Source organism: Mobula hypostoma, chromosome 11 (assembly GCF_963921235.1).
Source record: "Mobula hypostoma chromosome 11, sMobHyp1.1, whole genome shotgun sequence".
NCBI classification, from domain to species: Eukaryota; Metazoa; Chordata; class Chondrichthyes; order Myliobatiformes; family Myliobatidae; genus Mobula; species Mobula hypostoma.
Window position 1 is genome coordinate 108,078,205 of NC_086107.1, and position 21,401 is coordinate 108,099,605.

Consider the following 21,401-nt stretch of genomic DNA (forward strand, 5'->3'; position numbering starts at 1 on the left):
TCTAAGAAAGGATGTACTGACATTGAAGAGGGTTCAAAGGAGGTTCACAACAATGATTCCAGGAATGAAAGGGTTAACATATGAGGGCCAATTGTTGCTTCGGTCCTGGACTCACTGGAATGCAGAACGAGAGGCGACCTCATTGAAAGCTTTTGAATATTGAAAGGCCTTGATAGAGTGGATGCGGTGTGGATGTTTTCTATGATGGAGGAGTCTAGGACCAGAGGGCACAGCCTCAGAATAGAGGGACATCCATTTAGAACAGGCAGTGGTGAATCTGTGGAATCCATTGCCGCAGATGGATGTGGAGGCCAAGTCATTCGGTATGTATAAGGCGGAGGTTAATAGGTTCTCGAAGGGTTACGGGAGAAGGCAGAAGTTGATAGATTCTTGATTGGTCAGGGCATGAGGGGATATGGGGAAATGGCAGGAGATTGGGCTGAAAGGGAAATGGATCAGCCATGATGAAATGCCACAGCAGACATGATGGGTCAAATGGCCTAATTCTGCTCCTATATTTTATAGTCTTATCATCAAACATCAATTATCTTTACATGCACAAGATGGCTGGAAAGGCAGTTCCAATTTTTTTCCCGAGCAGGAAGGTGAGAGGCACCTTAATAGGCCACTGCAGTTTCTATATTAAAGCTGACCCCAAAGACTTGATGGGTCCCATGATTCACACCCAGTGATGATGAAAGAACAGGAATATATTTCTAAGTTGGGGGGGGGAGGAGAAACAGTAGCGTAGCAGTCAGTGCAATCACCTTACAGCATTAGTGATCACCGAACGAGGTTCGATCCCTTCTGTTGTCTGAAAGGAGTTAGTGTGCTCTCCCCGTGATCTTGTGGGTTTCCAACAGGAGCTCCAGTTTCCTCCAATGTACAAAAGATGCACGGTTAGCATTAAAATGTGCGCATGCTGTGTTGGCACTGGAATCATGGTGACACTTGTGGGCTGCCCCCAGCATAATCTATGCTAATTTGATTTGACATGAACAATCCATTTTATGTGTTTATCAAAAGACATAGAAGCAGAATCAGGCTATTCAGCCCATCGAGTTCAATCCACCATTCCATCATGACAGATTCATTATCCCTCTCAACCGTATTCTCCCACCTTCTCCCCTGAAAGCCCAGGACCATAATTAGGCCATTCAGCCCACTGATGTATGCTTTAATGTGCATGTTACAAATAAAATTAATTTTTAAAGTCTGTGATTTGGATCAAGCAGGTAGTGTTTACATGTACCTTGTCTTTCTTGGGAGTGAAGGATGTTTAAGGTTCAAAGTAAATTTATTATCAAAGTATATATATCACCGTGTGCAACCCTGAAATTAATTTTCTACATCTCATGTTCTCAATATTTATTGCTTATTTATTTATTATTATAATTTCTTTCTTGGCTGGGAGTTGGAGACTTCTTCCCAGAAATGGAGGGGTTTCCTTGTGGCAATGCAGGAACAGGTGGTTAACACAAAAAAATGATCAAGAATACTTAATAAAAGACCACAAATTCAAGACATGGGTTAAAAGTGAGAGGTGAAAAGTTTAAGGAGAACATGAGGGGAATCTTCTACATTCAGAGGGTCGTGAGAGTGTGGAACGAGCTGCCAGCACAAGCGGTCTATGCGAGCGTGATTTCAACATTTAAGAAAAGTTTGGATAGGTACATGGATGGTCGGGGTATGGAAGGCCAATAGTGAAATATCCAGAAAGCCACAATACTAAACACCACTTGAATAGTCTGAAGGTTCAGAGCAATTGTGAAATGAGTGTCCTTGTCTATGCCTATAGCTCAGGTTTTACCAGCGTGAGCTGAGAAGAAATAAAAACACAATAAATCTCCTCTGTGCTCTTTTCAGTTTAATGGCATCTTTCCAAAACTGAACTCAATATTCCAAATGTGGCCTCACCGAAATCTTGTACAAGTAATGAATTGTAGTAATGAATTAACCGACACCAAGAGTATGTAAGAATTAAGTTCAAAGTTCAAAGTAAATTTATTATCCGAGTCCATATATGTCACCAAATTCAATCCTGAGATTCATTTTCTTGTGGGCATACTCAATAAATCCATAATAGAATTATAACCATAATAGAAACAATAGAAGACAAACTTGAGTGTTCAATCAGTGTGCAAAATACAACCACCTTTAAAAAAGAAAATAAATTATAATAATAAATAAATAAGCAATAAATATTGAGATCATGAGATGAAGAGTCCTTGAAAGTGACTCCACGGGTTCTGGGAACATTTCAGTGATGGGGCAAGTGAAGTTGAGTGAAGTTATCCCCTTTGGTTCAAGATCCTGATGGTTGAGGGGTAGTAAATGTTCCTGAACCTGGTGGTGTGAGCTCTAACGCTCCTGTACCTTCTTCCTGATGGTAGCAGTGAGAAGAGGGCATGGTGTGGGTGGTGGGTGTATATTTGGGAGATCTATTAGAGTCATTTGGATTATTACAGTGTATCTGTACGACAGGGTATACTACAGCTGAAATGCATAGACGTGGAGAGAATAAATGATTAAGTTGGTATACTAGTATTTCCAGCATCTGCAGAATTCCTGTTGTTTGGTATACTAGTGAATGCTTTGTCCATATGACCATAAGACATAGGAGCAGAATTAGGCTATTTGGCCTATTGAGTCCACTGTGCTATTTCATCATGCCTGATCTCAGGTCCCACTCAACCCCATACCTGCCCTCTCATCATATCCCTTGATGCCCCTGATATCCCTTGTCCTGGAAATTGTTGAGCTTTCTGCGTGAAGAAAGGCAAAATACACCTCATGCTCCAGATTTGTGGCTTCTGAGTGGTCGAAAGGCTTTGGGTGTCAGGATACACAATTTACTAGCTCTAATCCTTACGTCTTTGGAATGATGTTGGAAACTGGAATACCTGGAGGAAACCCAGACTGTGGCAGAGTGAACAGACAAGCTCTTTACAGACAGTGGTGGGAACTGAACCCTGATTTGTGATTGCTGCCTTTGTAAAGTGGGCAAGGAAGTGGCAGATGGAATACAATGTCAGGAAACATATGGTCATGCACTTTGGCAGAAGAAATTAAAGCACAGACTATTTTCTAAATGGAGAGAAAATTTAAAGGGACTTGGGAGTCCTAGTGCAGGATTCCTTAGAGGTTAATTTGCAGGTTGAGTCTGTGGTGAGGAAGGCAAGTGCAATATTAGCATCCATTTGGAAAGAACTAGAATATAAAAGCAAGGATGTAATGTTGAGGCTTTATAAGGCACTGGTGAGGCCTCACTTGGAGTATTGTGAGCAGTTTTGTGCCCCCCATCTAGGGAAGGATGTACCGTCATTGGAGAGGGTTCAAAGGAGGTTCATGAAAATGATTCCTGAATTGAAAGGCTTATCATATGAGGAGTGTATGATGGCTCTGGCCTGTGCTCACTGGAATTCACAAGAATGATGGGGGATCTAACTGAAACCTATCAAATGTTGAAAGTCCTCAACAGAGTGGAGGTGGAGAGGATCTTTCCTATGGTCGAAGAGTCTAGGACCAGAAGACACAGCCTTAGAGTAGAAGAACTTCCATTTAGAACAGAAATGAGGAGGAATTTGATTAGATGGAGAGTAGTAAATCTGTGGAATTTGGTGGCACAGGTTGTGGAGGCCAGGTTATTGGATGTATTTAAGGCAGAGGTTGATAGATTCTTGATTGGTCAGGGCATGAAGGGATATGAAGAGAAGGCAGGAGACTGGAACTGAGAGGGAAATGGATCAGCATGGTGAAATGGCAGAACAGACATAATGGATCAAATGGCCTGCATCTGCTCCTGTATCTTTTGGTCTTATGGAAGAAGGGATAGAGAGGTTTAGAAAAGGAATTCAAAAACTGTAGGGCTTTGGTAGCAGAGGGTTGGTAGCAGAAATTAAATCTTGTGGAGATCAAGAGATCAGAATTGGAAGAGCCTAGAGCTTTCAGAAGGTGATTGGTTCTCTGCCTTTCTGCCTTGCAATGGAAAGCAGTCACCCAGCAATCTTTTTTAGACTTTCTCAAGGACTTTAGAGTCAGAAAGTACTGCAGTCCTTTGGCCCATTTAGATAATGCTGACCTGATCTTCTGCTTAGTCCCATCAACCTGCACCTGGAACACCTATGCACCTACCCAAACTTCTCTTGAATGTTACAATTGAACTCTCATCTACCATTTCCACTGGCAGCTCGTTCCACACTTGCACCAGCCTCTGAATGAAGAAGTTTCTTTTAAGAGCTTCTTAGATAGGTACATAGAGCTTAGAAAAATAGAGGGCTTTGCGCTAGGGAAATTCTAGGTAGTTTCTAGAGTAGGTTACGTGGTTGGCACAACATTGTGGGCCGAAGGGCCTGTAATGTGCTGTAGGTTTCTATGTTCTATGTAGTATGTTTCCCCTCAGATTCCCCTTAAATATTTTACCTTTCATCCTATGGACTCTAGTTCTAATATCACCCAATTTGAGGGGGGAAAGCCTGTGTGCATTCTTTATATCTATACCCCTGAGAGTTTTGTATTTCTCAACGTGATCTCTCCTCATTCACTTGCCCTTCCTGAAGTGTGATGATCAGAATCAGAATGGGGTGCAATATCTTTGTGCTCAGTGTAAGAAGCTGTCCTAAACCACATGCAGAATTAGCATTAAGCTAGTTCCATCACTGAGCCATACACTAGACAGGGGATCTAGATTCAGGTGAAAAAAAAATGAGCACTTGAAGACATTATAGAGAAGGAGTGGAGAGATTAGAGACCTGGTTAGTGGTGGACACAGTTGCTGATGAGCCAAGAACAGATAATAGCCCTCGTCAAATCAAAACAAGAGCAAGCACCGATTAGACCATCACACGGCGCAAATAAGAAGTCTCTCCATACACATTACGCTCACCTTCTCCTCATATTCTCTGGCTGTCAGCTGAGGCCCGCTCTCGTCTGAACTCAAGTCATCAGCCAAGACGACAGAAGATGATTTGTCGGAGAGGAAGTCGGAGGTCAGCGAGAACGCTTCTGTCTCTGCGAGGAGAACCTGGAAGAAAACAGTCGATTCAGTGAGACCGGACGCTGGTCGTCTTTTGGAGCTGCATTCCAACCTTTGGAAATAACTTCACCGAGGCAAAAGGAGCAGAAGAAAGATGAGATTGTTTTTTTAAAAAAGCACACACGATCTGGAACAGACTGCCTGAAATGGTGGTGGAAGCAGATCAGTGGAAACTATCTGATGACTAAATATTGATAGACGCTGTGGGGAAAATGCGGGGTGAAGAGAGATATGGGAACAACGAAAGGCTGTTTAGCCCTTTGAGTCTATCTTATGATGAATCAAATCAAGGTCTGGTCTTTGTCTTAACTCCACCTTCTAACCTTGGTTCCACTTTTCTTAAACCCACAACAATGGTGCTTTCGCTATAACTGCATCATTATGTTCTGCATTCTTGTTTCTCATGTACAACCTTGGTGTACTTATGTGATAAGTAATTGCTTTATTGTCACATGTACCAAGATACAGTGGAAAGCTTTGTGTGCCAGTCCCATGCAAACCATCACACCGAACAAATAAGAAGTCTCTCTCTGGACAGGTTAGGCTCATCTTCTCATCATGTTCTCTGGCCGGCTACCCTGGTTTCCTCCCACACGTCAAAGTGCACAGGTTAGGATTAGTAAGCTGTGGGCACGCTATGTTGGCACTGGAAGCAAGGCGAATGTGCCCAGCACATTCCTTGCTGATCAGATTTGACACAAACGGCGCATTTCACTGTATGTTCCGATGTACATGTGACAAATAAAGCCAATCTTTATCTTTTCATCATTATCTTTATCCAGATATTTGCTTTCCCTTTTGCGCTACCTTGTCTAGAAATGGATGGCGTACAGGTTTTTCACCGTATCTTGGTACAAATGAAATAGGTAAAACAATTACCAACAGTTTGTCAATTTCAAGTTTTCTGGCTGGAATCCCCTCCCCTACCCCCTCCCCATCAACCTCAAGGAGAGAGTGTTCTAGATTTCCATCAGACGCCCATCTAATCAGAAGGTCTTCCTCTGGATGGGCAGAGGTTAACCGGGCCAGACGGCCTCTCTCTGTGGCACATCAGTGTGCAGTTTTGTGAACAGTTTAGGGAAACATGGCAGGATGCAGTACGTGAACGAGCGGGTCACGGCTCTGTAATTAACTATCATCCAGCCTCTAACCTCAATCTGCGTACAGCACATTATTTCATCGCTGGAACAGACTGAAGCCAAGTGGCGGGCTTCGACTGTGAGACTGCAGAACAAAGGACGCCATTCTTACTGCCTGAGGTGACACACAGGCAGCCCGCCCATGGCGTGTGAAGTCATTTCTGAGCATCTGAACTTCTTCCAGACTGAGCAGAAGTGGCTGGAGGTCATCAATACTTAGCTCGTTACTGCTGCCTGCCTAGAGGAGAGAAGCACCCGATTAAAGACGGGCCCTTGCTGCTATGAAGGACGTTAAGAAACAGGAGCAGGGGAAGGCCAATCAGCCCGTCGAGCCTGCTCTACCATTCAATAACATCGCGGCTGATCTTTGATCTCAGCAGCGCTAGAATGTTTCCTTTCATTCTGCTAGCATCTAAAACTCTGTCAATCAGTGACCGTGCTTCCTCTGGGGTGGAAAATCCCAAAGGGTCATAGCCTTCGGGAGAAACAACTTCTCCCAATCTGCATCCTAAATCCTTATTTGGAGACTGTGACCACCGGGGAAACATGGACTCCACGTTATCCTCGTCCAACCCCTTTAAGAATGAAGACCCAAGAGGCTGCAGGTGCTGGAACCTGGAGCAACACACAAAGGCGGTGGAAGAACTCAGCAGGTCGGGCAGCATCTGTGGAGGGAAACGGACGGTTGAGGTTTCAGGTCGATGCCCTTCGTCTGGTCTCCTTGGTGCTGCCTGACCCGTTGAGTTCCTCTATCCCCTTTCGAGAATGTTTCAGGGTAGGTGATGAATGCACTACATTAACTACTGTTGTGGGAGGTTGGGGTGGTGGGGTGGGGGAGGAGCACCACAAAAAAACAAAGACATGAGGGTACAGAAGGCAGATTGGTCACCTCTTGCTTGTCGTGCTGGCAGTTCCTGCAGGTGGGAGATGATGAGTAATGATGGAAGATGGATCCAGAGAGGCTGTCGATCATCAGGAGTTCACTCTCGCAGGTGTCCCGTATGATCAGGGAGACACTGTCCAGCCACAGATTCTCCTACGGTGTTAAAAAAGACTCCGATCCATCCTTTTATCTAGAGTTTATAGTTCTGAGCACTTCTATGCATTTCAATAGCGCTTATTTCTTCCTTCATAGAACATAGGACATAGTGCAGGACAGAAATTGGCCCTTTGGTCCACAATATCCGGGCCAAATGTGATGTCGATTTGAACTACGTCTGTTTTGTCTGTACATGATCCATAATCTTTCATTCTCTAAGGGAAATCCTCTTAATCACCACTATCATATCTGCTTCTACCACTACCCATGGCAGCCAGCTCCAGATGCCCACCATTTTGTGTAAACGTTCTTGCCCCGCACATTTCATTTAAACTTTCTCAGCCGAAATGTGTGTCCTTTGCTATTTGACATTTCTACCTGGGATTCTGACTCTCTACCCTACCTAAGGCCTCTCCTGGTTTTACAAACCTCCATCAGGTCTCCCCTTGGCCTCTGTCGCTCCAGAGAAAACAACCAAAGGTTGTCAAACTTCTCCTTATAACCTATACCATCTAATACAAGCAGTGTCCGAGAATGCTCTTCTGCACCTTTTTGAAAGCCTCCACATCTTCTGCACACGATAGTCCAAGTGCAGCCTAACCAAAGTCTTATATAGCGGGACCATGACTTCCTGACTCCTATGGTCATTGCTCCGACCAATGAAGGGCAAGTATGCTGATCCCTTCTTGATCACCTTATCTCTTTGTCTTCCAAATGGAGAATTTTCCCCTTTCTGATTTTCCATTGATTCTCCAACCCAGGCCTCATGAAGCCCGTGGGCCACATGCCGCCTTCATATCCAGTTACTTCCTCTTCTCCCCTCCACCCATGCTTGGAGATCTCAGAGCGGAATGACTGGAATTCATCAAAGTTGGATCTACAGGAGTAGGGGATAGTGAAGGCCTGCCAGTGTCTGAGTTTGTACTGGATCGCAGTCTGATCTATACCTTAATTCCACCTCCTCGTCTTGGGTCTATAACCCTTAATTTCCCCGCTCCACCCTCCAGCGATTCAATCTCAGCTTCATCTTTCTGACCCCAGCCATCTCAATAGCCCTCATGGGAGCGAGTTTCCAGAAATCCACTAGGCTTCATGTGATGAATCTTTTCCTGATATCAGTTCTGAACGATTCAGTTCCCATTTTAAGATTATCTTTCCTTGTTCTGGAATCCTCCTCCTTCTGTCTTAAGCTGCTCTGTTGCTCTGTTGGTGGAATATAACCTGCTGTAGTGTAGTGTAGTGGTTAGCGCAGTGCTATCCCAGAGCCTGTTATAGATGTTCAATTCCCACAGCTGCCCGAAGGGAGTTTGGACCTTCTCCCTGTGACTACGCGGGTTCCCTTCAGCTGCTCCATTTTAATCCCCCACCCCCACATCCCAAAGACGTGTGGGCCAGGGTTCGAGCTAGTAAATTGTGGACATGCTTTGGTGGTGACAGAAGCATGACGACACAGCACGTCCTCTGACTGTGTTGAACGTTGACGCAAGTGATGCTTTTCACTGTATGTTTCGATGTACATGTGACAAATAAGGCTAAACTTTCTTTCTTTCTTTAACCCTATAAACTCTATTCAGCAATATACTGTATCTTTTTTGAGAGATGGAGCTCACCTTGGAATGGTATTGTTGCATGGAGCCCCTGATAAGAGCTTTCTTCGAACATAATGTAACTTCCACTCTCTTGGACTGCACTCCTAATTACAAACTTTGTTTTGTCTCTGTCCTCCCACCTCTACTCTGGCTGAGACTCTCACCTTGGGCCAACTACTCCAGTGCTGACTGGGCCACAAAGCTGCCGCTCTCCACGAGGGGCTGGCTTGTGCTTGAAGCTTTGGGGGTGAGTGAGGGAGATTGAGGATTCTGGCTTAGGGACTTTAGTGGGAGGGGAATGGAGGCAAAATTTCCAACTGTCCAGGATAAACGATTGTAGTGGGAGAAGGCCGGGATAAATGATTGTAGCGGGAGAACGCCGGGATAAACGATTGCAGCAGGAGAAGGCCGGGATGAACGATTGTAGCTGGTGAAGGCTGGGGGATGAACAATTGTAGCGGGAGAAGGCCGGGATAAACAATTGTAGCAGGAAAAGGCCAGGATGAATGATTGTAGCAGGAGAAGGCCGGGATAAACAATTGTAGCAGGAGAAAGCCAGGATGAACGATTGTAGCGGAAGGCCGGGATGAACGATTGTAGCGGAAGGCCGGGATAAACGATTGTAGCGGGAGAAGGCCGGGATAAACAATTGTAGCAGGAGAAGGCAACCTCTGACTGGTTGAGATGGGATGAAGAGCCTGTTCTGATGAGGTAGGGACGTAAAGAGAGCTTTAGGAGCACTGGCCTTCATAATCAAAATACTAAGTACAGGAGTTGGGATGTTACACTGAAGTTGTATAAGATGTTGGTGAAGCCTTATTTTGAGAATGGGTACAGTTCTGGTCACTTACCTACAGGAAAGATATCAATAAAGTTGAAAGAGTGCAGAGAACTCTACAAGGATGTTGCTGGGGCTAGAGGACCTGAGCAATAGGGATGGGTTGAATAGGTTGCGACTTCATTCTCTGGAGTGCAGGAGAATGAGGGGAGGTTTGATTGAGGTACACAAAATTATGAGGGGTATGGACAGAATAAATGTAAGCAGGCTTGTTCCACTGAAGATGGGTGAGGCTAGAACTGGAAGGTTATATGTTAAGGGTGAAAGGTGAAGTATTTATGAGGAATGCGAGGGGGAGCTTCTTCAGTCTGAGAGGCAATGAGAGTGGAATAAGCTGCCAGGAGAAGTAGAGGATTTCAAAACTTAAGAGAAATTTGGATACATACACAGATGGGAGGGGTATGGAGGGCTATGATTCAAGTGTGGGGTGATGGGGTAGGCAGAGTAACAGTTCAGCATGGACTAGATGGGCAGATGGAGCTGTTTCTATGCTGTAGTGCTCTATAACTTTAATACTAGTGAACCATTCAAAACCCAAGAACACATTCAGATTGATGGGCAGAAGCCACTTGGGACATAAAAGACAAATATTTTTACATGGTGTACGGCTCTGACTGAAACTCAGTGCCTGTGACAATCGAATATCTCTTAAGGGAACAGAATTTAGAAGTCAACGGGAAAATGGGATTGCTCTACAGGAAGCTGACATGGACTTGGTGGGAGAAATTGCTTTTTGCTATCCTGCAGCGCCCAGATGATTCTATGGCCGTAAAGAGAGTGAGACGTGTTATGGGTGGGAGGAGGTTGGGGGGAGGAGGTGGGTTATAAATAAGCACACCATAATTGAGGGTGGATAGGATAATGTTGGGTTTACCTGTGCGGGCGAGATGTGTTTTCCTGGATCCCGCCTCTCGCCTTTCCTCTTGTGGCCGCTGTCCGGTGCGGGGACAGTCCCGGAGGCAGAAGGGCTCGCCGGCGGCCCGCACAGACCCTGGGCGAGCTCCATCTCGATCTCCGCGTCCAGCTCCGCGTCCTCCAGGGCCTCCTTGTTGCTGTCGTCCAGGTGCTTCATGAGGACCGCGACCACCACGTTGATCAGCACAAACTGGGCCGTCAGCACGAAGCTCACGAAGTAGAGCGGCGAGATGAACTGGAGGTTGCTGAGGCAGCTCCGGTCATCGCTGGAGCAGTCGCGGAGCGTATCCTGGCAACAACAACAACAACAACCTCCATTTATATAGTGGCCCAATGCACTCCACACTCCTGCTGATAGCAAAACTCGGATTGAACGTTATGAGGGGGATTCTGGTGCGGGTGAATAAATGCTTAGTCAAAAAGCTATGTTTTACAGAGTTTAGATGGTCACAAACATCAAGATGGAATGAAATACCTTGTTCACAAGAAGCTCACAGAGAAAACAATGTAAATGAAAATAATAAGTCCACTCAGTAGCCACTTTACTAGGTACCCCTGTACACCTGCTCATTAATGTAAATATCTAATCAGCCAATCATGTGGCAGCAACTCAATGCACGAAAGCATGCAGACATGGTCAAGAGGTTCAGTTGCTGTTCACAACAAACATCACAAAGGAGAAGGAATGTGACCTAAAGCGACGTTGACCATGGAATGATTGATTGGGGGTGATTTGAGTATCTCCGAAACTGCTGATCTCCTGGGATTTTCATGCACAACGGTCTCTAAAGTTTGCAGAGAATGGTGCAAACCCCCCCACCAAAAAAAAATCCAGTGAGTGCCATTTCTGTGGGTGAAAATGTCTTGCTAATGAGAGAAGTCAGAGGAGAATGACTGGACTGGTTCAAGCTGACAGGAAGGCAACAGTAACCCAAATAACCAGAGAAGGAAGGTAAGAGAAGATGGCGGCACGACGACAGCGCGCACAGCCTCTCCAGTGATGAATATTTGTTATCTGTCAAGTAGGGGACCGTGCACGATCCTGATTTGATGGAGACAGACGTGAGTGCATAGCGGAACATCTGGAAAACTTCTGAAATGTCTGCTTTGCTACCGCTGCTACTGTGTGGTAACCGGAATCTCTGGAGCTGAAGGCCTTGAAATCCTCGGCTTTGCGTGTTTCAGTGGCCGGGGGTAGGTCGAAGGCACTCGGCAGAGGATGGCGCTCGGGAGGCTGTATCAGAGAGGCTGCTCAGAAGCTCGGAGTTTTCGGACGGGTGGACTCAGGGTCAGCTGTGGTTGGCTGCTTCCAAGGTATCAGCAAGTTGATGGTGCCTGGAGGTTTATGGCAGGGAGTTTCTCCCTTTTGCCGCCTGCTATCGGGGACTCGGGAGTCAATCGACTCGGGGACTTTGAGACTTTTTTTTTTACTGTGCCTATGGACCGTTCTTCATCAGATTATGGTATTGCTTTGCACTGCTGTAACTATATGGCATAATTATATGGTTTTGTCAGTGTTAGCCTTTGGTCTGGCAGCATCTCTAGGAAGAGGTGCAGTCGACGTTTCAGGCCGAGACCCTTCGTCAGGACTATACTAGCTCTTCCTTCAGTTAGTCCTGACGAAGGGTCTCGGCCCGAAACGTCGACTGTACCTCTTCCTAGAGATGCTGCCTGGCCTGCTGCGTTCACCAGCAACTTTGATGTGTGTTGCTTGAATTTCCAGCATCTGCAGAATTCCTGTTGTTTTTTTTTAGTCTTTGGTTTGTCTTGTTTTCTGTGATATCACGCCAGCGGAACATTGTATCATTTCTTAATGCATGTATGTATTTCTAAATGACAATAAAAGAGGACTGAGTGTTCTCATAATTTAATTTACTACAGTGGGGTGCGGAAGAGCATCTCTGAAAGCACAACATGTCAAACCGTGAAGTGGATGGGCTACAGCAGCAGAAGACCACGTAATACACTCACTCGCAACTTTATTAGATCTAGGAGTTATCTAATAAAGGATAAACAGGAGGTACTTAATAAAGTGGACACTGAGCAGCATGCAAAACAGCAGGATAGTGCAAAGTTTGCAGTAGAATCTTTAGCATCCAAAAATGCATTAATTTTTATGAGCTTTTAATTAGCTATAACCAGTTATAAAATTATTACTTAGACTAATTGCAAGATTAATTTCTAAGATTATGAGAGGCATAGACAGAATACATAGCCAGCAACTTATTTTCCAAGGGTTGTAATGTCTAATGCTAGAAGCCATGCATTTAAGGTAAGAGAGGGTAAAATCAAAGGAGATGAGTGGGGTGATTTTTTTTTTCGCTGGAGAGTGGTGGGTGCTTGGAAGGCGCTGGCCAGGGAGGTGGTGGTGGTGACATATATACCCAAGACATTTATCAGGCTCTTAGACAGGCTCATGGGCATGCAGAGAATGGAGGGATATGGACCTGTGGGAGACAGAAGGCATCAGTTTAGTTCGGACAACACACATAAAAATTGCTAGTGAATGCAGCAGGCCAGGCCGCACCTGTAGGAAGATGGACAGTCGACGTTTCGGGCCGAGACCCTTCGTCAGGACTAACTGAAGGAAGAGCTGGTAAGAGATTTGAAAGTGGGAGGGGGAGGGGAAGATCCGAAATGATAGGAGAAGACAGGAGGGGGAGAGATGGAGCCAAGAGCTGGACAGGTGATTGGCAAAAGGGATATGAGAGGATCATGGGACAGGAGGCCCAGGGAGAAAGAAAAGGGGAGTGGGGAATCCCAGAGGATGGGCAAAGGGTATAGTCAGAGGGACAGAGGGAGAAAAAGAGAGAGAAAAAAAAATAATAATAAATAAATAATGGATGGGTAAGGTGGGGCATTAACGGAAGTTAGAGAAGTCAATGTTCATGCCATCAAGTTGGAGGCTACCCAGACGGAATATAAGGTGTTGTTCCTCCAACCTGAATGTGGCTTCATCTTTACAGTAGAGGAGGCTGTGGATAGACATGACAGAATGGGAATGGGATGTGGAATTAAAATGTGTGGCCACTGGGAGATTCTGCTTTCTCTGGTGGACAGAGCGTAGGTGTTCAGTGAAATGGTCTCCCAGCCTGCCTTGGGTCTCGCCAATATATAGAAGGTTGCATCGGGAGCACCGAACGCAGTATATCACCCCAGCCGACTCACAGGTGAAGTGTTGCCTCTCCTGGAAGGACTGTCTTGGGCCTTGAATGGTGGTGATGGAGGAAGTGTAAGGGCATGTGTAGCACTTGTTCTGCTTACAAGGATAAGTGCCGGGAGGCAGATTGGTGGGAAGGGAAGGGGGGTATGAATGGACAAGGGAGTCGCGTAGGGAGCGATCCCTGCGGAAAGCAGAGAACAAGTATATATTATTTTTCTCTCTCTTTTTCTCCCTCTGTCCCTCTCACTATACTCCTCGCCCATCCTCTGGGCTTCACCCCTCCCCCTTTCTTTCTCCCTAGGTCTCCTGTCCCATGATCCTCTCATAACCCTTTTGCCAATCACCTGTCCAGCTCTTGGCTCCATCCCTCCCCCTCCTGTCTTCTCCTATCATTTCAGATCTCCCCCTCCCCCTCCCACTTTCAAATCTCTTACTAGCTCTTTCTTCAGTTAGTCCTGACGAAGGGTCTCGGCCCGAAACATCGACTGTACCTCTTCCTAGAGATGCTGCCTGACCTGCTGCGTTCACCAGCAATTTTCATGTGTGTTGCTTGAAATTGCAGCATCTGCAGATTTCTTCGTGTTTGCGAGTCTAGTTCGGAGTTGAATAATTAGCTACTTAATCCAGTACAACATTGTGGGAGGAACAACCTGAGCCTGTGTTGTACTGTTCTATGTTTTAATTGCTGAGTTATCGAGAGAGGTAGAGTTAGGAGTACAAGAACTTGGCAGCACCACTGCAAAGGGGCTGTGGGAGAGGTGGTTGTTTCAGGAGCCTGATAGCCGCAGGCAAGAAGCAGTTCTTAACTCTGCACGTCTGGGCTTCTGAAGCTCCAGTCTCTTTTCCCAGAAGGTGGAAAAAGAGGAAAGGGCAATGCCCACAATGTGCTGGAGGAGCTCAGCAGGTCAGGCAGCGTCTATGGGTGAGAATAACCAGTCAATGTTTTGGGCCGAGACCCTTCATCAGGACTGAGAGGAAAGTATGGCAGATGCAACTAGCCTTCCAGAAGAGAGGCTAAAGAGAGGTTTAAGGGACGCATTCCAAGCCTAGGGCCAAGGCAGTTTAAGGCAAATCTGCAGGTGACATAAATTTAGGGATTTTTGTAAGACTTGAATTGGACAAGCTCTGAGCACAGAAGGGGAGAAGGATGAAAGAAGACCTGGTATGGGAAAGAATAACTTTGCATCAACTCAGAATCATCTGAAACACTTTGAATGCAAAAATGTGAGGAATCTACAATCAGTGGCCAATTTATTAGGTACCTCCTATACCTAATAAAGTAACCCCTGAGTGTATGTTCGTGATCCTCTGCTGCTGTAGCTCATCACATCAAGGTTCAACATGTTGTGTGTTCACAGATGCTCTTCTACACACCACTGTTGTAAGGTGTGGTTATTTGAGTTACTGTCACCTTCCTGTCAGCTTGAAACAGTCTGTCCTTTCACCTTTAACCTCTCTCATTAACAAGGCATATTAGCTTACTGGGTGCTTTTTTTTGGGGTTTTTTTGTACCATTCTCTGTAAACTCTAGAGACTGTTGTGCATGAAAATCCCAGGAGATCAGCAGTTTCTGAGTTACTCAAACCACCCCATCTGGTGCTGATAATCAATCTATGGTCAAAGTCACTTAGATCACATTTCTTCCCCATTCTGATGTTTGGTCTGAACAACAACTGAACCTCTTGACCATGTCTGCATGCTTTTCTGCATTGAGTTGCTGCCACATGATTGGCTGATTAGGTATTTGCATTAATGCGCAGGTGAACAGGTGTACCTACTGAAGTGACAAATAAAGCTAATTTGTATCTTTATCTTTAAGATAGAGGTGATCCTATCTCTCAAAAGATCATGAATCTTTGCTAAAGAGATTGAATCACTGAATATGTTGAAGACGTGAGAAAGGCCTTGGAACTTTCGGGATGGGTTATGGAGAGCAGGAAGGACAGTGGTACTGAGGTGAAGATCACATCAGCATCATCTTATTGAACAGCAAAGTTGGCTTGGGGCTTCAATCAGCTCAGTGCTCCCTTTATTTCTTGTGCCCTTACAGTACAAAAGATGGTACACCTGAGCATACAGTACCTTAGACCCTGATACAGTACCCTTGATGGGATGTGGGAACTTGAAACTAACCTGGAGTTTGAGTACGGTAAGTTAGTGGTTTTGTCCCACATGTTGTCTGTGTGAGTTAGATTGCTTAATTGTTTTTTTAAGTTTAAGAATTAATTGTTTGCTTGAATTTATATATACATAACTGTTTAGTACCTTTCCTAGTGGTCACAGTATGTATATCCAGCTGCTTTGTATGTGCCTTTCTCCAGGAGGACTACAACCTTGTCGGCGTTTGAAGGCTTGCATGCCTTAATGACCCAGAGAGCTATCTTGGCTAGAGTCAAGGTTATATGGTTTGCCTCTTGGTAGAGTCACCTATACCAAACAGGTCAAAGAGTGGAGAACAGACTAAGAGTGGTCCACCGATCCTCCAAGTTCAGGGGATCAGCTCAGGGCTAACAACCATGACTGGTAAAGCCAAATTGTTATAGAAACAGCAAAGAAGAATCCTTCTACATCTGAGTGTGACGGTATTCCTGAGTCTCCACCTGGGACTTGCATGGCTGACAACAGTGAAAACCGAGAGGAAGCTACTGACACGGTGAAGGAAGCCCTGAACTCGGCCAAAGATGGAGGACCTTCATCGCAGCTCTAAACGCCAATGGCGTAACAGACAGTTAAAAAAAAAGTGCATTCCCAAGTGGTTACATTTGTATGGTTCTGGAAAGCTCTGGAAGCCTCTGTGGTGCTGCATTATTTGAAGAGGAGCTTTCTGATGGGCTGACTCTTATCTGTAAATGTGAATGGAATGTTTCTTATCTACGTGTACAAAACCAGCTGACCACGAGGCAGCGACGTCTTTTTCTTTTTCCCTCTTTGACTTTTTCACTCTTCATTTTCTGGACCTCTATCACTGTCCATTTTAAAACTTTCTTTAGTCTATTAACGCTTAATAAAATGATTGTGAAGCAACAGGTTTTGTGCCTCTTTTCTGACTTCTGAAAGAACCTTGGATTAAAAACACCAGAATGCAGAAACTCTCCATCCAACACTGATCTCTGCTTGGCTTTCTGCTTTAGGTTGTGACGATGGCTCTTTCATCATCTAGTATAAATTGCTGTTCAAGTTTAGGTCTTTTGGTCTGGGGCTTCCTGTAGATCTCAAAAAGCAAACTTTGTAAAAGTGAAGTCTGCAGATGCTGGAAACACAATGTAATACATACAAAATGCAGGAGGAACTCAGCAGATCAGGCAGCGTCTATGGAAATGAATAAACAGTCAACACTTTGGGCCGAGACCCTTCTTCAGGACTGGAAAGGAAGGGGGAGGACGTCAGAATAAAAAGGACATGGGAGGGGAAGGAGGCTAGCTGGAAGGTGATGGGTGGCGTCAGGTAAAAGTAAGCAGGCTTGTTTACGTTGGCCTAGTTTTGGCCATCTATTTGTACAGAGATGACTCATCAGATAGGATTTTACAATGTTTTGTTCCAGACTCCTCTCTCTTGGTTTGTCATGCCTGGATTAGTGATCCACTTCCTTTCACCTCTCAATGTGGAGACCATGAGCTCAAACCTCACCTCTGGGGATGCAGCTCTGTTCTCCTATTACAGCATTACCCTCACTGAAACTGCTGCAGTGCCAACGAGTATGTGTGGTGCATCGAGACCCTAACTTAGGGGGACGCAAAGTACCATCACACAGAGCTCTGCTCTCAGCCAACATCACCAGAGCCATAGTCGTTGTCTCATCATCATTGTGGGAATTTGCTGTGCACAAGTTGGCGGTGGGAATTCCTGCACACTTGGGAACTGACTTTCACACCTGTCTTCAGATAGGTGCATGTGTACACACACACACACACACACACACACACACACACACACACACACACACACACACAAATACACAAACCCTTTCAGGAGCTGCCCGGCTCTTTGTGAAATTCCACCAGCTCATTTACCAGCAGGCGGCTCTGCTGTACTTTCTCACCCCGTCGAAGAATGAATCATTAACCCGAGGCCTCCTACCTTCATTATCCCATTCCAGTTATCTCCAGTTGACACCTGGAACAACGTCAGGAACGCCATCCCGAAATTCTCGAAGGTGGCGTGGCGGCTCATTCCTTCACACGGATGGTCCTCATCGCAAACTTGGGAGCAGAAAAGAAAATGGAAGTCTGATTTAGATGGTGGCCATCACCTGGGGTCTCAGTCTTCTGGGCAATAAAAAGTTCAAAGTAAATTCCAAGTAAATTTATTATCAAAATACATATATGTCACCATATACTATCCCAAGATTCATTTTCCTTCAGGCATTCAAAGTTCAAAGTAATTTTATTATCAGAGTACATATACGTCACTATATATACCATGGGTGGCATGGTAGCATAGTGGCTACCACAATGCTTTACAGTACCAGCGACTCGGGTTCAATGCCCACCGCTACCTGTAAGGAGTTTGTACGTTCTCCCCGTGACTGCGTGCGTTTTCTCCGGGTGCTCCGGTTTCCTTCCACGGTCCAAAGACCTACCAGTTGGCAGGTTCATTGGCCATTGTAAATTATCCTGCGATTTGGCTCGGATTAAAGAAAAAATTGGGGGATTGCTGACCAGAGAGCCTCGAAGGACCGGAAGGACCGATTCCACTCTGTTTCTCAATATATATAAAAAATAAAAAATACCACCCTGAGATTCATTTTCTTATGGAAATCTGTAGAATAATAACCATAACAGAATCAATGAAAGACCGCCCGACAAGGGTGTTTAACCAAAGTGCAGAAGACAACAGACTGTGCAAATACAAAAAGAAGAAATAATAATAAATAAGCAATAAATATTGAGAACATGAAATGAAGAGTCGGAAGTGAGCCCATAGGTTGTGGGAACATATCAATGATGGGGCGAGTGACTTCACCTGCTTTTTCTCCAGCTCACAGGAGCAGGCATACAGAGCAGTTACGTCGAAACCTTCCTCAAAATGCAGGGTTAGGGTTAGCACAGTTGTGGGCAGAATGTCCTCATACACTATTATAGGTGCAAACACTTACACTTCTAGTTGGCCCATTGCACGGCATGCAATTCTGGTTGCCCTATTACAAAAAGGTTTTGGGAAGTGTACAGAAGAAGTTCACCAGGATTTTTATTTTATTTGTTTATTTATTGAGATACAGCGCATAATAGGCCCCTCCGGCCCCTCGAGCTGCACCACCCAGCAAACCTCCGATTTGATGGTGATGATGGCATCCATCTGTTTCGAAGGACAATGGAGAGCAGCTCTGGAGAGACACCTTCAGGGCACATACCTGGGCGAAAGATATGGAGACACCAATACCTTTGAACAGAAAATCCTACAAAAGGTAGTGGATTTGGTCCAGTACATCACAGGTAAAGCTCTCCCAACCATTGAGCACATCTACATGAAACGCTGCTGTAGGAAAGTAGCATCCGTCATCAGAGATACCTGCCATGCTCTTTTCTCACTGCTGCCATCAGGTAGAAGATACAAGAGCTTCAAGATTCACACCACCAGGGTCAAGAACAGTTACCACCCCTCAACCATCAGACTCTTGACCAAAAGGGTATAACTACACTCACCTGCCCATCCTTTGAGATGGTCCCACAACCAATGATCTCACTTTAAGGGCTCTTTATCTTATTATCTCATTACTTATTGCTATTTATTTATGTTTACATTTGCACAGTTTGTTGTCTTTTGCACTCTGGTTGATCTTTCATTCACCCTGTTATAGTTATTATTCTATAGATTTGCTGAGTATGCCCACAAGAAGACGAATCGCAGGGTTGCATATCTGTGACATATATGTACTTTGATAATAAAATTTACCTAGAATTTAGAAACATGGAAAACCTACAGGCCCCCTGGCACACAATGCTGTGCTGAACATGCACTTACTTCAGAAATTACCTCGGGTTACCCATAGCCCTCTATTCTTCTGAACTCCATGTACCTATCCAGGAGTCTCTTAAAAGACCCTATCGTAACCGCCTCCACCATCGTCGCCAGCAGCCCATTCCACGCACTCACCACTCTCTGTGTAATAAATGTACCCCTGACATCTCCTCTGTACCTACTTCTAAGCACACGAAGTCTGAACTTTTAGACAACAAGGCCTGTGCTCAACATGTTGCCCAATTTAACTAATTCCTTCGCATGCGTATCCTTCCATTACTTGTATCTTCACGTGTCTATCTAAAACCCTCTGAAACACCACTATTCTATCTTCTCCCACCACCTCTTGGCAGCGCATTCCAGGTACCCACCACGGGCCTCTCCTTCGAACACGCCCCCTCTTACCTGCTAGTATTTGACATTTCTACCTTGAGGAAGGTATTCTGTCTACCTTATCTAGCATGAATGAGTGGTTGATGGCCAGCATGGGCAGCATGGGCCGAAGGGCCTGGTTCCCAGCTGTATGACTCTGTATCTCACAGTCTCTCGAAATGAACTGAGGCACAAAGTCAGGTGTTCAATTTGCCAATGGTGGGACTTGAACCTGCAACCATTGTGGTGACCGCAAGGAGACGGCATTCGCTGGCCCTGGTAACCTTACCTAATTTACCAAACAGCTCAACTCCTAGAGCGGCATAGATGAAGAACAGAAGCATGAAGAGGAGCCCAAGGTTTCCCACCTGGAAGAGAAAGGTGAAAAATGTTAATTCATAAACAGAAGAGATCCTGCAGATGGTGGAAATCCAAAGCAGCAGACACAAAAGCTGGAGGAACTCAGCAGGTCAGGCAAATGAATGCTGATGTTTCGGGCTGACACGCTTCTGAGAAGGAAGGGGGGAAATGGCGGAATAAGAAGGTGTGGGGAGGGGAAGGAGGCTGGCTGGAAGGTGATAGGAGAACCCAGGTGGGTGGGAAAGGTCAAGGCTGGAGAAGAGAGTGGACCATAGGAGAAAGGGATGTGCATTTCACATCCTCCTGTTATTCCTACCTCGTTTGTCTCCGGCACCCCTTATTGTGTAAAGGGATACTATTTTTTCTAGAAAACTCTTGCTACAGAGGCCTCACCTTACTGGCTTGAGCACACATTGTCGCAATCACCACCCGCCTATCTCGTCTCTAGTAAGCAGTCTCACTTTGGGGGTCTCCGTTGTCTGGGTTTGACCACACACCTCCACAGTCATCCTCACCCAGATGTTGTCTTTAATCCTTGCTGCAATGTCCACATTCCTGTGACAACATGGTTTTCCCCAGCTGTTGCATTTTCCTCTTGTGTGCCAAGATGTTTTATCTATCTATCTATCGATCTATCTATTGATCTATCTACCTATCGATCTATCTATTGATCTATCTATCGATCTATCTATCTACCTATTGATCTATCTATTGATCTATCTATCGATTGATCTATCTATCTATCTATCCTATCTATCTATTTGGAGCTATTGCATGGAAACAGGCCCTTCTAGCCCAACGAGATGGGTTCCCCAATTACATCCACGTGACCAATTAACCTACCAAACTATACATCTTTGGAATGTTGGAGGAAACAAGAGCACTCAGAGGAAACCCTTGTGGTCACGGGGAGAACATACAAACCCTTACAGACAATGCCAGAGTTGAACTGCTGGGGCTGGAGCTGCAATAACACTATGCTACCTGCTCTGC

The 21,401-nt window shown here is 45.3% G+C and overlaps 1 protein-coding gene across 1 annotated transcript in view; it reads right to left on the reverse strand.

Moving 5' to 3' along the window:
* Positions 1 to 21,401, reverse strand: part of LOC134354396 (voltage-dependent T-type calcium channel subunit alpha-1I-like) — an 843,079-nt gene that overhangs the window by 12,547 nt on the left and 809,131 nt on the right. Inside the window, exons 30-34 of the mRNA XM_063063387.1 lie at positions 20,338 to 20,416; positions 17,796 to 17,917; positions 10,515 to 10,844; positions 7,064 to 7,210; positions 4,886 to 5,023 (exon numbers count right to left, since the gene is read on the reverse strand). Of these exons, the coding sequence (XP_062919457.1) occupies positions 4,886 to 5,023; positions 7,064 to 7,210; positions 10,515 to 10,844; positions 17,796 to 17,917; positions 20,338 to 20,416 (816 nt within the window). The remainder of the gene's footprint in view (positions 1 to 4,885; positions 5,024 to 7,063; positions 7,211 to 10,514; positions 10,845 to 17,795; positions 17,918 to 20,337; positions 20,417 to 21,401) is intronic.